The 16,914-nt window shown below is 39.5% G+C and overlaps 1 protein-coding gene across 3 annotated transcripts in view; it reads right to left on the bottom strand.

Annotated features, from left to right (window-relative positions):
- Window positions 1-16,914, bottom strand: part of TUSC3 (tumor suppressor candidate 3) — a 188,723-nt gene that overhangs the window by 47,891 nt on the left and 123,918 nt on the right. For 2 of the 3 annotated variants that reach the window (XM_058669864.1, XM_004597839.3), the window contains exon 6: window positions 15,872-15,961. The exons of the other annotated variant lie outside the window; for it this stretch is intronic. In XM_058669864.1, the coding sequence (XP_058525847.1) occupies window positions 15,872-15,961 (90 nt within the window). The remainder of the gene's footprint in view (window positions 1-15,871; window positions 15,962-16,914) is intronic. 3 annotated transcript variants of the gene reach the window in all.

Here is a 16,914-nt window from a genome sequence, read left to right as displayed (position 1 = left end):
TTTAAAAAATCTCCTGAAATGTGGATAACAACATCTACAAAAATTATTCATTTAAAAATAAATAAAACAGACGTAAAATCTCATTTATCAAAGTTTGGAGGGACCCTCCTATTGTACTTGTAAGTGTTAATTTCTACTACACTGAACTAGGTTTTTCCAGTGCTTGTATTACTGCCTATCAGTCCTGTAAATTGCAACACCAAGTCACAAGTTATTCCAAAGGCTTTACATTCTTATAATACAATTTCCTTATTTTTCCCAATACTTCAAGGAAAAACTGTCATATGCTATGAAGGTCCAAACCTCATTAGAACTATGAACCATTACTTAATGAGGAAGCAAGCTGAATTTCTGTATTTTCCTTCTCCTAGAACAAAATTTTTTAATTCACATAAATCATCTCAGACCACATTACCAGTATTAATATTATATTTTATAATGAGTTTTGATTTTGCTTGCTAACACATAGATTAGAGTTTTACAAGCATCACTGATTAGTACAATGAGAGAGAAGTATGGATATTTGCAAGATTCTAGAACAACAAGAAACAGAAGCAGAAAAAATGAGAAAAAAACTTTATAAAATGAGAATTACTTAGTAATGATACAATAAGAAATTAAGTATATATGACAACTTACTGAAGTTATTATAAATTATTGCCACAGTATTTTAATAAGCTTATTATTTAAAATATGTTGCAGATGATTCATACTTTCAGAACATATTAATAATAACTAGAGATAAATAGACTGCAGTTATCAGAATTTAAAATATGAAAGACAGAAAACCTTGGGGAGAAAGAATCATCATCAAAAGAGTAAAATTTATTTCCTCTTCATGTATTAATGAGAACTGGAGAACTATAACAATCACAACATTAACTACTATAATGGTCAAATACAAATTATTATTCTGAGAGGCAACCATTTCAAATACTTTAGATGTTGCAGAACCTAATGTACAAATATTTCAGGCCTGGCACAATGGTCTAGTCTAGTGGTTAAATTCTTGTCTTACACTTACTGGGATCCCATTTGGCTGCCTGTTTATGTCCCAGCTGCTCCATTTCCCATCCACCTCCCTGCCCTTGGCCTAGGAAAGCAGTGAGGCTGGCCCAAACCCTTAGGACCCTGTACCTGTGCAGGAGACCAGAAACAAACTCCTGGCTTTGGATTGGCTCAGCCCTGGCCTTTGCAGCCATTTGGGTAGTGAACCATCTCCTCTCATTTACAGAGATGGATGAAGTATTTTAAGTCATAAAACATAAGAAACATACAGAAAGAAGGAGAGACACAGAGAAAAACCTTCCATCCACCGGTTCACTCCTCAAGTGACTACAATGATCAGAGCTGAGCCCATCTGTAACCAGGAGACAGGAGTTTCCAGGTCTCTCACACCGTTGCATGGGTAATCCTGGGCTGATTTCCCAGGTCTCAGGCAGACAGGTGAATGGGAAGTGGAGCAACTGGGTCATGAACGAGTGTCCAAATAGGATTCCAGAGCTTGAAGGTGGAGGATTAACCAATTCAGCCATGCGCTGCATGCAAAATTCAATACTTTTTAAAATAACAAGTTCATGGATGAAATATTTTAAATAAGAAAACATAAGTAATATTTAAATTGGGTTTCAATATCTTATGTATAAATCACCTGCCTCAATATACACTTTGCGGTAATCCCAAATTAAGTATTTTGCATAAATTCATAACTTGAAACATTAAATCTCAGCATATATAGAAATAAACAACTTGTAAATCTAAAAATTACAATGAGATTAAGTAATATATAGCTATAAATAACTTCAGCAGCAATCTTTACATTGGATTTAGTATTTCCAAAGTTAGTAACTAAAAATAAATTTATAACATTTATGTTCTCAGATTATTCCAAAAATAAAAAAACAAGAATTTAATATTTGGGAAATACCTAGGGAAACACAGGCAGCAGTATCAACTGAAAGAAAATATATACACTCCATTAAATTGTCAATTCTGTGTGCACTCTCCCTGGCTTAATCATTCAACAAATTTTTACAGCATTATAAATAGGATTATAAAAATGAGCAAGCTCTGATTTCATCGTCACTACATTTTCAATTAGCTGGTAGATATGACTATGGTAAATATATACACACCACACATGTACACACATGATATACGACACATGACCTTCCATGACCATTCAGAATGGAATTGTATTTACCCAAAGAGATCAAGAAAAGCTTAGTCAAAAAGTGATGCCTGGAATAGGGCAAAGGAAAAGCATTTGAAAAGAATAAGGAAAAGTTGAATGTGATATGAAATTATATTTATAGGGGCTGGTGCAATGGCTCAACAGGCTAATCCTCCGCCTCAAATATCAGCATCCCATTTGGGTACCAATTCGCGTCCAGATGTTCCACTTCCAATCCAGTTCTCAGCTTGCGGCCTGGGAAAGTAGCAGAGGATGGCCAAAAGCCTTGGGACCATGCACCTGCTTGGGCCTGGAAGAAGGTCCTGGCTTCAGATTCACTCAGTTCCTGTTATTGTGGGCAATTAGGAAGTTATAGTTTAATGGATGTCTGTGTCTATATATCCATATATATCTCTCTATATAGACACACACACATATATGTCTAGGATTTGTTTATTTTTATTGCAATGTGAGACATACAGAGGAGAGACAGAGAGCAAGATCTTCTGTCTGCTGATTCACCACCCCCCCGCCCGTGCTGCAACAGCTGGAGCTGAGCCAATCCAAAGCCAGAAGCCTGGAGTCTGTTCCAGGTCTCCTATGTGGGTGCAGGGTCACAAGGCCTTGGGCCGTGTTTTACTGGCTTTTCTTATTTTTCAAGATACAGTTTCATAGGATCAGAAATTTCCCCTTCCATGATCTCCACTTATTCTCCCTTCATCATCATTTTCTCTTATGTTATTACATATTACAGTCCTTCACCAACAGTCACAAGTTTGTCATTCTATTTAATGTTTTTATCTAAAACCTCAAGGCATGTAATTAATACATTAACTTTGCTGTAATTATTTTAAATTTTAACAGGAGGAAGAGAACAATTATTTGGTTTATAAACACCATAGGGTTCTATTTACTACATTCTTCCAAATATACCAGAAATCTATTTTCCATAATTAGAAAAACTTAACAATGTAAACAGTATGGAGGGCAATTCTTTTCTTCACTTTTTAGTTTTTGTATTCTACTCTGAAATCAAATTTATTCTGGTTTGTCCTTAAATATGTAACTGAATCTTAAGAAGTCTGTCAAACTGAACCATATTATCTTTTGTAGTTCCCTGGTCCTCTATGCTTGTACATTCACAGCTTTAAGTATATATATATATAAAAAAACTGTGAGGATAAAACAATTTTTTTTCCACCATGGAATCCCTAACAGTCTTAAAACACTGAAAACGTAATTTCATGTTCTATATACAAAAATGTACTCATCTATTCAGCTTTCACTTCTTAGTTATCTATCATGGTGATGCACCTTGTTGGAATTAAGAATATAACTCAGTTCATCGTTCTCTTTCATTTGACTTCCAGGTGGCAGAAGATTAAAGGGGTAGTTAGGAGCAGTGTGGACTGCCTTTAAAAGTTGGCAATCAAAATAGTCAGGCTTTTGACTTGCTCTTATGGTGGCAGCTGGGCTGGGGAGTACCAGCAGGGGCCTGGGTTGCCTGGCCTGGGTCCTTTGGCCTGCATGAGCAGTGGGTGTTGGGCCAGTGAGCTCCAGCAGCACCCTCGTGGGGGCATGAGGGTGTGGTCTTGCAGGGTATCTGGGGAATGGCACAGGTGGGGGCGTAGGGGGACCTGAGGGCTCATGTCCAGGTGAGGGATGGCCTCTGAGGGACTTGCATTGGCAAGGCTACAGTTCTTACAGATCTGAGCCTCCTCAGTGGCTTAGACAGAGCAGTGGATGGCATACCCAGATGCACATAGAAGATATGGTAGTCCACTGGGGCCTGCAGAGGACAGAGAACAGATTGCCCAGGGAAGCAGGTGAGAAGATGTGTGGGAGAGAGGACCACTGAGGGAGTATGTTGCAGGTGAAGAATGACTACTAAGGGACTGAACATCAACAAGGTCACTGAACTTACAGGTATGCAAGGAGGCTGAGGGTTTGGAGGGGTAAATGGAAGACCTTCATGTGTCAGACCAATGTACCCGCCCACGTGGGAGACCTGAGCTTGGCTAGTTAGCATCAACCACCACCGACCACCACTCACTGGGGCATTCTAAAGCTAGGGTTGTAGTCCTACCTGGCAGGGCTAGATCACAGTACCCACTAGTGAGAGGTGGAACAGGGGACAGGTAATGTTAGGCTGGGCCATGACACTAACCAACAGTTGGGAGAATTGTGTTTAGGGGCACATTCCTTAGGAGATATGTGAGCCCATCCCTTTGGAACTGAAATTTCTACTGTTTTGCTTAAGACTTGGGTGTGGTGATGGGCTGAGCTAGCCATAACCATGGCCTCCTCCAACTATCATGGGTACTGCAATTGGGTGCAGGCTGGGGTGATCCAGGCTGCAGCACCCACAGGCACTCAAAAGAATAAAGAACTTGGAAAGGGCCTGGCGGCATGGCCTAGTGGCTAAAGTTCTCGCCTTGAACGCCCCGGGATCCCATATGGGCGCCGGTTCTAATCCTGGCAGCTCCACTTCCCATCCAGCTCCCTGCTTGTGGCCTGGGAAACCAGTCGAGGGCGGCCCAATGCGTTGGGACACTGCTCCTGCGTGGGAGACCTGGAGGAGGTTCCTGGCTCCTGGCTTTGGATTGGCGCGCACCGGCTGTTGTGGCTCACTTGGGGAGTGAATCATTGGACGGAAGATCTTCCTCTCTGTCTCTCCTCCTCTCTCTGTATATCTGACTTTGTAATAAACATAAATCTAAAAAAAAAAAAAAAGAACTTGGGAAAATCCCCAGTTACCTCTTAAGAAGATTTGATTCATGCCCGGATGTGGTCAAGCAGGGCAAAGTAGTTGGAAGTGCGTGGGTTGGTTCTGAAAGGGGGCAAATTGGGCAGGGTTGGCTTAAACCTTACCACAATGACATGTGCACAAGCCAGGCTGGAGTGCAGACCATGATGGGCTAGGCCGTACCACCTACCATAGGGGTGGGTTGACACAGGGCAGGCCAACAGCAAAGGTCAAGACGGGGGATGGGCTATGCCGAGCTGGGTCAGAGCAACCACTAGCATGCTTAAGATCTGGGGCTAGGAATAGGCATGGTTAGGAAGCTAAGGGGAAGTCCTGGCTGGGTTGGGGTTCCTACTGGTAAGAGCCAGGATGGGGGCATTGATCTGGGTGGGCCATGGCTGCAGTGTCCCTCAGCATGCCTGTGGACTGGCTTTGGGGTGAGTCAGACTAGACTGGACTCCAGTACCCACTGGTGCTCGTGAAAGTAAAAGTAGGTGTAGGATGGGGGTGGGCTAGGTCTTGGCTCCCACTGGATCACCTGAGAGTTGTGTCCAGGTGTCTACCAGGTGTAGCTGGGCTGCAACACCCAAGAGTAAGAACCAGAATGGGTGTGGGCCAGTTGGGCAAGGACACCGTTCCTACTAGGACAAGAGGCAGATAAAGTCAGTCCAGGCCAAGGACCCACCAATGTGCATGAGATTTGCCACTGGTAGGAGACCTGATAGAGGAGCTTGGATAACTCCTCTGTCATGATGCAGTCCCCAAGAGCCAAAGAAAGGAGCAGCCAAGACTAGATCAGGTTATAGTACCCGCTGGCATATGTGTGGGTCAGGTCTGGGGGCAGGCCGGCTAGGCCAATTCATAATATCCACTGGCAGATTGAGAGCCAAGACGGTACAGGACAGCCAATCCACATTAGGGCCAGGACTGAGGGCTAGCTGGGCCAGGCTAGGCTGTAACACTCAGCAACATGAGCTGGAATTAGGTGCAGGCTACAGCACCTGCCAAAAAATGCCCAGTGGAGTCAGGCCATGCCAGAGTAGGCTGCAGTACCCACCAGTAATGTGAGACCTGGGAGGAGTGCAAGTCTGGTAGGAGGGGCCACTGCTCTGAATAGTAAGTGTGAGAGTTAGGAATAGGAGAATACCAAGGCTACAACACCTGTTGCCCTGCATATGAATTGGGTTATATAGAAACCCACTGTATCCACTGGTGCATGCATGAGCCAGAGTTCAGTGCCAGCTTCAGCTGGCAAGTGTTGGGACTAGGGGCAAATCCTGTCAAGCTAGACTACAGAACCACCTGCAGAGTACAAATATCCGGAAATGGGAACAGACCCAGTAGGGAAACTGTGGGCACCTCTTTGATGGGCTTAAATCTCACTGGTGAGCATGAGAACAAGACTTGAGGAGCGCCTGGCTAGACAGGCTGTGGCACCCTCAGTGACATCAATGTGAGCTGGATAGTGGGGTTGGTTAGGTTGAACTAGGCTCCAGTGGCCACTGACATGTACAAGAGCTGAATGGGATATGGGACAGACTGGATCAGTCTGTAGGAACTATGGCTAGGGAAGGGCTGTGTGTGGGTTATTGAGGATCACTCCAACTAAGCTGCAATTTCTCCCGGCGTACATGAAGGCCAAGTGTGTAGAGGGCTGGGTTTGGCTGGGTTGCTGCATCCATTGGTTTGCGTTAGAGGTGGGACTGGAGACAGAACTGACCCAGCAATAGCAATTACCAATGTGTGCATAGGCTGATGTGGAGGACAGACTGAGCTGGACACTATACTGGCAAGCACACACAAGGTTCAATTCTGGGATCACCTCAGATGAGCTCTTTTTGGGGATGCCCCCTGACTGAAGCACTAGACTCAGAACTCCATCAATGGGAAGAATCAGAGGAACAGTGCACTGACTGTAGTGTATGTGTCAGAACTAGACCACCTCATTGGCTAACAAAGAGCAGTGAATGGCATGTCAGATGCACATGAAGGATATGAAAATCCAGTGGGTCCTACAGAGGACATCTGGTACCATAGCAGAGGATGCAGGGAAGAACAAATGGGACACCACCACCAGCCAAGCACTGACAGCAAATATCTGGGTGAATGGAGACTCTAATGTAGACTATGTCAGCCAATGGATCTTGGAAGTATTTCTTCATCTTTGGAATGGCAAGTACCACAGCATTTCAGAATTGTCGAAACCACCTGAACACAACCATTGGAACATGCTCTACATCAGGGACCCTGGGATGATACTGGGTGGCCATTCCCCACCTCTGGGTGCTGAGCCAGTTGGGAGGCTGGGTGCGGCTTCTCCCCTTATCTCTCTCTTCTCCCAGATACCGGAGGAAGAAATAGAAAATTTGGAAACAACGGTCTCACCCGCTTTTCCCTAATCCTTGATCTTTTCCATCCTAATCAACTACAGAAACATAATAAAAAAAATTTTTTTAAATGCAATGAGAATATAAGACCAAGAATGAATACAATGTTGACAACAGAAATCATAATCCAGTGAAAAACAGAAGGCAGACTAACAGCAAGAAATGACAGGAACACAAAGAGCTTAACCTAACCCAGCAAACACATTAGAAAACAAACAAAAACAAATGCAATGATAAGGCAAAGTTTCCAAGAAATCAGTGAAAGGTGACCCTAATATGGAGGCAAAAACATTAAACAACTCCAGTTGCTAAAACTGTACACTTCAATGTGGATCCGTAGGTTTTAAAATGAGACTCTGGACCAACACATATCATACTATCTATTCCTAATAGGTTATGAGCTCCATGATGTTTCAGTACTCCAGGGCAAGTATTATATCCCTGACACCTAATAAGCTCCCAAGAAATATTTATTGAATGGATAAATAAAGAAACAAATAAATGACAAACTAGAATCCCAATTACAAATTCTATCACAAGTTTCCTGGCTGTCATTAGTATGTCAATGACTTTTAATTTTTTCCTATCAAAATCTTCTAGATAATGTTGCATGCATTCTTTTTGATGAGACCATGAGGATACTACTTCTTAAGAATCTAAAAACATTTCTATTCAAAATTTAATAATTATATTTAGCTTGAATAAGTACACACAATTTTCAACTTGTGACAAACAATGGGGATGAGAGAATCCTAACAAGTTTTCAAAGATCTATAATGTGCAAAATCCCTGAGGCATCCATGTTTGGCACACTAGAGAAAGGTGTAAAACTACAGATCTTTAAAACACAAAGTCCTCCTTAAAGCTAAGTTCTTGATTAAAGCAGCAGTGTGTCATTTTGAAATAAAATCCTTGGGTAAGTGCATGCTGAACACAGGCACTTAGTTTTATTCACAACTGAAATATAATGCAGCCAAGATTTTTGGGTAACACATGGCAAGCTCATAAACCTCCTTAGGCAGCAGCGAAGCTCCAAAGCTTGGACAGAAAGGGTAAAAGAGTAGTAATTTATGGTAGGAATTACAAGCTAAGTAGAAGCTTTATATCACTGAATGTGTTTTGTTAGAGATGATTGTTGCTTTTAACAACACAAAATAGTTTTATGTCCCATGTAACCATATGGTTTTATGGTTCCCCTTAAGCCACACAGTAATGAATGGCATTGTGATGGTTTTCATGCTGTTAAGTGGACCATAAGTACTTGACTTGTGCCATTACACAGAATCTTAACGGTAACAAGCAAATAAACTTGCAAATCAGCACAGCATCATGTTCCTTGCACTATTGATTTCCTTGGCTTTCTCTGCATTCATTCACATTTAAGCTCAATTAAATGGAACGTTAATATTTTCAAGTTTTTCTGGACATGCCTTATTTCATAATTCAAATAAATGTGAACAAATTTAAACATTAAAAGTAAAAAATGATGATCCAAATATATAAACTAGGTCTTAAATTGTTTCATTTATTCAGAAGTTTTTATATAAAAATAATTTTAAATACCCAAAAGAAAAACTGAAGTGGTTCAAAGAATTCCTATATTTCCCAAACTCTGGCTTCCACATTAACATCTCAGATAACTTTACTTGTCAGCATTAATGAACCTCAGCTACGTTCCCCTAGTAGTTTATCCAAACTCCCTCCTATCTTCTTGACTTCCTCAAGTCTCTAGTAATCAACATTTTGTATTCAGATTGAGGTGTGTGTTAGTGTATTATTTCACATGAGGAAGAATATTTAACATGTTTGCCTTATTTCACTAAATATGACTGGCACTAGTTGAATTCATACTGTTGCGAATGGCAGAATTCCATTTTTAGCGTTAAATAGCATTCCGTTGTATGTATGCGCATTTTCTTTATCCATTCATCTGATGACGGACGTGTTGGTTGATTCTATATCTTCACAATTTCCATGTTTGAATATAAGTCCATTTCACATAAGCTGTCAAAATTGTTAACTTAGTGCACACGACTGAATAAAAATCAGAAGAAAATTAAAATTACACCAGAATTTGAGAGCTATGTGTGCATTTATATTTGTGGCAGCAATATGGACAATACCCACCACGTGGGAATAGCCTATTGTCCCTCAATAGATGAATGGATAAAGACAAGTGATACAGGTACAAAAATGCAATACAACATTGGCCATATAAAGGCTGAACCCTATCAGTTGCAATAATGAGTAAAACATGCTAGTCATATACAGAAAATGCTACCATCTCACTTGCATGTAGATTCTAAAATTTTAATTTCCTTGAAGTTGCATGAGGAAGTGGCAGCAAACAAGGTCAAATGAAAGAACGGGGACTAAGCAATACATAGAATACACTTCAGAGGAAACAGTCCTGAAATTCTATGGTACAGCAGAGCCACTGTAAGTAACCATAATTTATCATGCATTTCAGAACAGCTGGGGTAAGATTTTTAATGTCTCACCACAAAGAAATGACATATACTTGAGGTGATGAATGTGAGAATTACTGTAATTTGGTCAATACAAAATGTATGGATGTGTACTACTGTATCAAAATTTCACAGAATACACAAATAAAATAAAAAGCTTCCTAAACATTAAATCTTTAAAAGCAGGGAATAACTCAAATAATTGGATTGTTTAAATGTAAAAAGGAGTTGGCTAAGCAGTTTTTCCAAGTCTTTAAATTGGCTAACGCACATATGAAACATGCTCAAAAAATTGTAGCAGCAACTTTTATCATCTCCTTCACTCTCACAATATAAATAGATACTGGTTGATGAGAATGTGGAGAAAAGTAAATCCTTGCACCCACTGGTGAGAAAGTAAAACAACCTAAGACAACTAAAACATTAAGCAGAATGAGGACAGCCCCAATAATAAATGATGATGGTAAAATTGGATAATTATGACACAAGATTTCTACCTTGTACCTTTCACAAAAAATCAATATCAAATGGATCAAGGATCTAAATCTATGATCTAGTATCACTAAATTACTAAAGGAAAAACTGAGTAAACTGTTAGACAATGGCAATAGATGGAAACTTGTTGGAAAAGACAACAGCAGCACAGGAATAAAACCAGCTGTCGACCACTCTGCTTACACCAGGCTGAGAAGCTACTCTACTACAAAGGAAGCATTTAAGAAAGTGAAGGAGAAACTGACAGAATGAGAGAAAATAATTGCAAAATATAAGATGATAAACAATATCCACAAGGGATAAAGAGTTCCAGTAACTCAACAACAAAACATTCCTGTTAAGAAGCTGGCAAAGGACATGAGCAGAGTGGAAAATATCGCTATGTTTTTTTCTTTTTAAATATTTATTTCTTTTTATTGGAAAGAGATTTACAGAGGGGAGAGAGAGAAAAGATCTTTCATTTGCTAGTGCACTCCCACAAATGACTGCAACAACTGGCGCTGAGCCCATCTGAAGCAAGGAACCAGAAGCCTCTTGAGGGTAACCCACATAGTTGTAGGGATGCAAGGCTTTGAAGCACCTTCCACTGCTTTCCCAGGCCACAAGCTGGATGCAAGTGGAGCATCCAGAACATGAACCAGTGCCCATATGTGATGCTAGTGCTTAGCTACCTGGCCCCTCACTAAGTTCTTAAATAGTCCAATATCGGAAATGTGCATACCATATAAATAAAAACAGCAGGAAGACTCTCAAATTAAAAAATAGCAATTCCACAAAAATGAAACAATTGCACTTTTGGGTATTCATTTGAAGTTACAAAGTAAAAGGGCCTGGTGGGATAGCCTATTGTTGAAGTCCTTGCCATACTTGTACCAGGATCCCATGTGGGCACTGGCTTGTGTCCAGCTGCTCCATTTCTATCCGAGCTCCCTGCTTGTGGCCTGGGAAAGCAACAGAGAATGGCCCAATGCCCTGGAACTCAATGCCCGCATGAGAGACCTGGAAGAGGCTCCTTGCTGCAGACTGGCTCAGCTCTGGCAATTTCAGTGACTTGGGGAGTGAAGTAGCTGACACAAGAGCTTTGTCTCTCCTTCTCTCTGTAAATCTGAATTTCCAATTAAAATAAATACATCTTCTTAAAAAATTACAAATTGAGGAGACACTTAGCAGTTCTATTTACTGCAGCAATATTTAGAATAGATGCAAAAAGCAGAAACAATATCAACCAGTAAGTGCACAGAGAAAATGAAGCATATATGAGTATGTATGTATATATATTTAAGTCTTGAAGTCTGCTGTACAATATCCTGCCCAGTGAACACTGAATTGCACAATTAAAAATAGTTAAGATGGCATATCTAATGTCAAATGTTTTTATCTCATTAAATAAAACTGAAAAATACAGGAAAATTGGCAATCAATTTCAGTATTAAAAATCTGGCATAAAATTATCCATCACCTTCCAGGATGCTGTTTAGAAACAGAAACTCCTACCTTAGAGGAAGAAAATAAAAAACTACTTCTAAGAATCAGATACTTACAGCACCAATTCAAAGTGTTTAAAAAGTTTGTTCATTTCAACACTGAAGTTATAACTCAATAGTTGGAATTATAACCATGGTAAAACAACCAATATTTAAGACAAGCATTAAATTTAATTCAAGGGCTCAGTGCAACAGCCTAGTGGCTAAAGTACTCGCCTTGCATGTGCCAGGATCCCATATTGCGCTGGTTCTAACCCTAGTGGCTCAGCTTCCCATCCAGCTTCCTCCTGCTTGAGGCCTGAAAAAGCAGCTGAGGTTTGACCAAAGCCTTGGGACCCTGCACCCTTGTGGGAGACTCGGAAGATGCCCCAGGCTCCTGGCTTCGGGTCAGCTCAGTGCCAACTATTGTGGCCACTTGGGGAGTGAATCACCGGATGGAAGCTCTTCCTCTCTGTCTCTCCTCCTCTCTCTATATAGCTGACTTTGCAATAAAAATAAACAAATCTTTATTAAAAAAAAACCCTAATTCAAAACTGGACATAAAATAAATGTATACAGAAATTTTTTTTAAAAAAATGGAACTAAAACTAGGGTTTAATTAGCTGGTATTTGTGCATAAGGTTTGGCTGTAAATACAAGAATGTCAGGCAAGCACAGTGGCATGGTGCATAAAGCAATCACCCATGTCACGGGCATCCCACATGGGTGCTGTTTGCAGTCCGGAGTGCTCCACATGTCACCCAAATCCCTGCTGATGCACCTGGGAAGGCAGGAGAGGACAAAGAATTTAAGCACCAGCATCCAAATTAAGCAGATGGAGGGACTCAACTCACTCTCTGCGTCTATGCCAGACACCCTGCCTTTCAAACAAACTAAATTTTTTAAACAGAATATTCTACTTTCTTAAATATTTTCTCTGTGCCAATATAACATCTTTCCCCAAGATTTATGCAGTTACATCTTGTAAAATATTAATTCCTTCACGCAAAAGATCAAGCAGCCAACAGTTAAGTAGGTGAACAAGTATACACATATATTCTCATAAACAAATATAATGGAGCCTAGCATGCTGGGAAGTGAAGATATGTTGCAGTACCCATCTCTACTACAGCATCAAAGGGTTCCCAATGTAACAGTTAAATACGCTTTGACAATATGATACTAATTCACTACCTTTGTTCACATCTACAATGCTATGATGTACTTCAATAGCAGAATGTTAAACCTGAAACTGTTACTAAAGGAATATGCTACTATAATAATAGAGGGGGGTTTGGGAGAAGAAAATGGATGAAGAGAGAGAATCCCCATAGATATAAAACTATATCATGGAAAATAATAACAAAAAATAAAAAAGTTAAAGATAGTAATACAGAAATATGGAGGAGAATTTTTTTTAATTTTTAAAATCCTAAATATCCCTAAGTCAATAAAGAAATCGTTTCTAATGTGTAACTTTAAAGTAAATAATTAAGGGTGGGAGCAGGTTAAGCTGTCAATAGTGCCAATCCACGATGGGGAACTTGAAACCCTGCTTGTTCCACTTCAGAGCCAGCTTCCTGCAAATGTAATGGCCTGAGTAAAAGGCCAAAGCAGCTGAAGATGACCCAAGTGTTCGGGTCCCTGCTACCTACATAGTGATTGGATCTGGCCTGTACCAGCTCATGCCAATGAGGCCAAAGGTGAGTGAACTAACAGATGGAAGAACTTTCTGTTTCTTCCTTTTTTTCTTTTTTTTTTTTTTTTCTGCTGACCAACTATATACAAGCTGTACAAATGGAAAAAAAATTAACAGCAATTTCTTATGTTTAAGAACTTGACTTGGCCCTGGCAAAAGTCCTCACCTTACATGCTTTAGGATCCCATATGGGCACAGATTCATATCCAGGCTGCTCCAGTTCCCATCCAGCTCCCTGTTTGTGGCCTGGGAAAGCAGTCAAGGACAGCCAAAAGCCTTGAGACCCTACAACTGCATGGGAGACCTGGAAGAAGCTCCTGGCTCCTGATCAGTTCAGCTCCAGCTGTTGCAGCCACTTGGGGAGTGAACCAGCAGATGGAAGACTTTTGTCTCTGTCTCTCCTCTTTGTAATTCTGACTTTACAATAAAAGTAAATGAATTTGACACATATAGGAAATGAAGAACACTTAAAAACCAATACAATGAAAAATCTGTGATCCATACATGGATTAATATCATATATTCATAAATATATAAAGAGGATGGAATTCCAGTGCTGTTGCAGAGGGACGAATTTCAGGGGGATGCTAGAACACCGGAGTTGAAGTATGGATATGCTTTGAGAGAAGTAGATGATATTACAAGAAAGGAGGTAGCAAAATAAAGCTTAGCTGTAAGGAATAAGATAGACTACAAACAACCTTACATCAAGTTTCTTTGTACAGTACCCAACATATAACACTGAAAACAAATCATTTTGGATTTAAATCTTAACTGGTAATTCAATTCCACATATATTGATATTATAACTATAATCAGGGTATGATTTAGAATAAATTTAGTCTCTATAGCGTAATGCCTGACATATTGTCAATGACTGATGGACAGCACTGGTTGTTATTAACAAGACAAAGTCCTTTACAATTATTCCAATAAAACATGTACTGGAGGCCAAGATCTCACGAATTAGCAAATTGGTGGGTGACAGCCAAGAAGATGGAGATGACAACAACAAACTGATCAATTTTTCATGTACTTTAGCAAGCTGCAAATAATGTGAATACAAATATAAGTAATATGTTTTCATATTAATTTTTATTTTTTTACATTAATTCAAGAAAACTACTTTGGAAGAAAACATCAGTAATAAAAATAATGTAAAATTTCCTACACTAACATTTACTAACAGATATAAAAGTCTGTACTGGATCTCACTATATGATAGAAACATATTGTATAACAGAAACATAAAATCAACACTGGGTTCATGGCAAAAGGGTGACCAAAAAATAGTATCAAATAAGGAAATATACAATAAGCTACAAAGTACTAAGTATTATGGGAGAAATTACAATAGGAAAGAGTATGGGGGGACAGGAAGATGAGCGAGAAGGGCTGCACTTTTCAACAGGACCCTCCAGGGAGTGTCACACAGAAGAATGGATTAGTGAGGAGTCCAACGTAAGGGAACAGACCATTCCTCTGGAGTACATTCCAAATCTTTCTGAATGTAAAGTTCCATTTTGAAAATTGAAGAAAATAGTTTGGAGAACCCATTCTCTCTGGAAACCAAGAGACTTCAGAAACATACAAGCACAATATGAAAATGTCAACTGAGTATCCAAAGAGCCTACTGACTACCTTTTGCATCTACAGAAATCTGAAAATGTTCACAAAACTATGAGAACAAATTTATTAACTAATGAATGTATTAATAAATATAATTGAAAATTTACAATTAGCTCTTCCTGTTAACTTCTTAGTATCTACATATTTTTCAAAACAAAAGGCAAAAACAAAAAAGTCTTGAAATGTTATTAATCTTCATTAACATCATGTTAAGATACAGGGAGCTTTTTATTATGTTGATCTATCACAATATCTCAAATCCACCAAAATTTTGGAAAGGGATGATGGGAAACTAAATTAAACGAATTTGGTAGCAATTACTAATATGACCTCAACTACTAATTCAACAATACATCAATCTCATTTTTAATCCTGTGATAAAAGCTTGCTAACATTCTAATATAGTAAAAACCAGGATTTTTTTATGAGGTTTTAATTAATTTCTTCAGAAAACAAATTTACTACTGGCAGAAGCCTGGCTCTGGATCCAGTGCCTATCTTCTCTATCTTCTCTAGTCCTATTACATACTGATTACTAACACAGCCCATAAAGCTAAAGAGTAGTTTATGTAAGTACACTGTACATCACCAACATACTGAATAAATTTTGTAAAGCTCTACAATAAAGTAGCCACAGGCAAGGAATGTTTATGTGTGTTTATGTACATGTGTATATGCGTGTTTCCCTTTGTGTGTATGCATATGACAGAAGCAGTGAATAACACTTATCAAACACTAAACATAATGTTTGCTATATAAATCTCTCGTGACCAAAGTTCGGCATATTGATACTGATGAAGTGCACACTTACCACCTGACCATTGTGCGGGTTCTTATGAGCATACGGAGGACCACGGATATGATTCCACATCTGGCCAGAAGTCATAGCAAAAACTATACACTGAAAAACAAGGTTCAATTTTCAACATATAAGCAAAAGAATACCAGACTTTAACACTTTAAAAAATGTCATCATGAAACCAGAATTAAGAATCATTTATCAGCTGATCCACAAAACTTTCTTTGGCATACTAACTTGGGCTGCACATGTTATCAATTTTCCCTGAATCTCAGCTTACATTTATATAAAAGCTGGTTAACAATTCCGAAGAAGAGGTAAGTTAGTGATGGAAACTGGCTAACTGGAAAATATTTGCATGAGAAAGATTATCTGATATTGTGTTCTACCCTGACCCAGCCAGAAGCAAAGAGGAAATGCCTGAAGTCTTAGTGACAATTTAAATCCAAGGGAATTTACTTTCTAGATCCACCTAACTTCGTTTGTGTGTTAGACTGGATCACCAAGAATCAACAGTCCCAGTGTACAGCACTTAGATCCATAGAGGTATTCAAATTTTTTCAACAAGTACATGGCATAATATTCACAAACTGTTTGGAGATGAAAGAAATCACACAAAAAACAAGCCAAGCATATTCCAGAGATATTATTTATACTTCCCCTATGCTGTAGCTGTTACAGGGGAAACCCTGTATTTGGAAAACTAATTTCTAAGACCTAAGGCATTACAAGGAGGTTAAAGGGAAAAATGCATGAAACAGAAGTTAGAGTTCAAGCATGAGAACATACAAGTAAGCAAGCTTCTTTCCAACAATGTTAATGTTTTCCTCATTTAATGCTTAAAATTCACAATTCCACTTCTTTTGTAAATATGGTTGCCCAGGAATCAGGAGCTTCTTCCTGGTCTCCCACATGGATGCAGGATCTCAGATACTTGAGCCATCCTGCATGCAAGCAGGGAGCTGGATGGGAGGTGGAGCAGGTGGGACAGAAACTGGCACCCATATGGGATGCTGGCAATTGGAAATGGAGAATTAGTCAGATAAGCCATAGCA

This window comes from Ochotona princeps, chromosome 11 (assembly GCF_030435755.1).
Source record: "Ochotona princeps isolate mOchPri1 chromosome 11, mOchPri1.hap1, whole genome shotgun sequence".
NCBI lineage: Eukaryota > Metazoa > Chordata > Mammalia > Lagomorpha > Ochotonidae > Ochotona > Ochotona princeps.
This window is presented reverse-complemented; position numbering and strand designations above follow the sequence as displayed.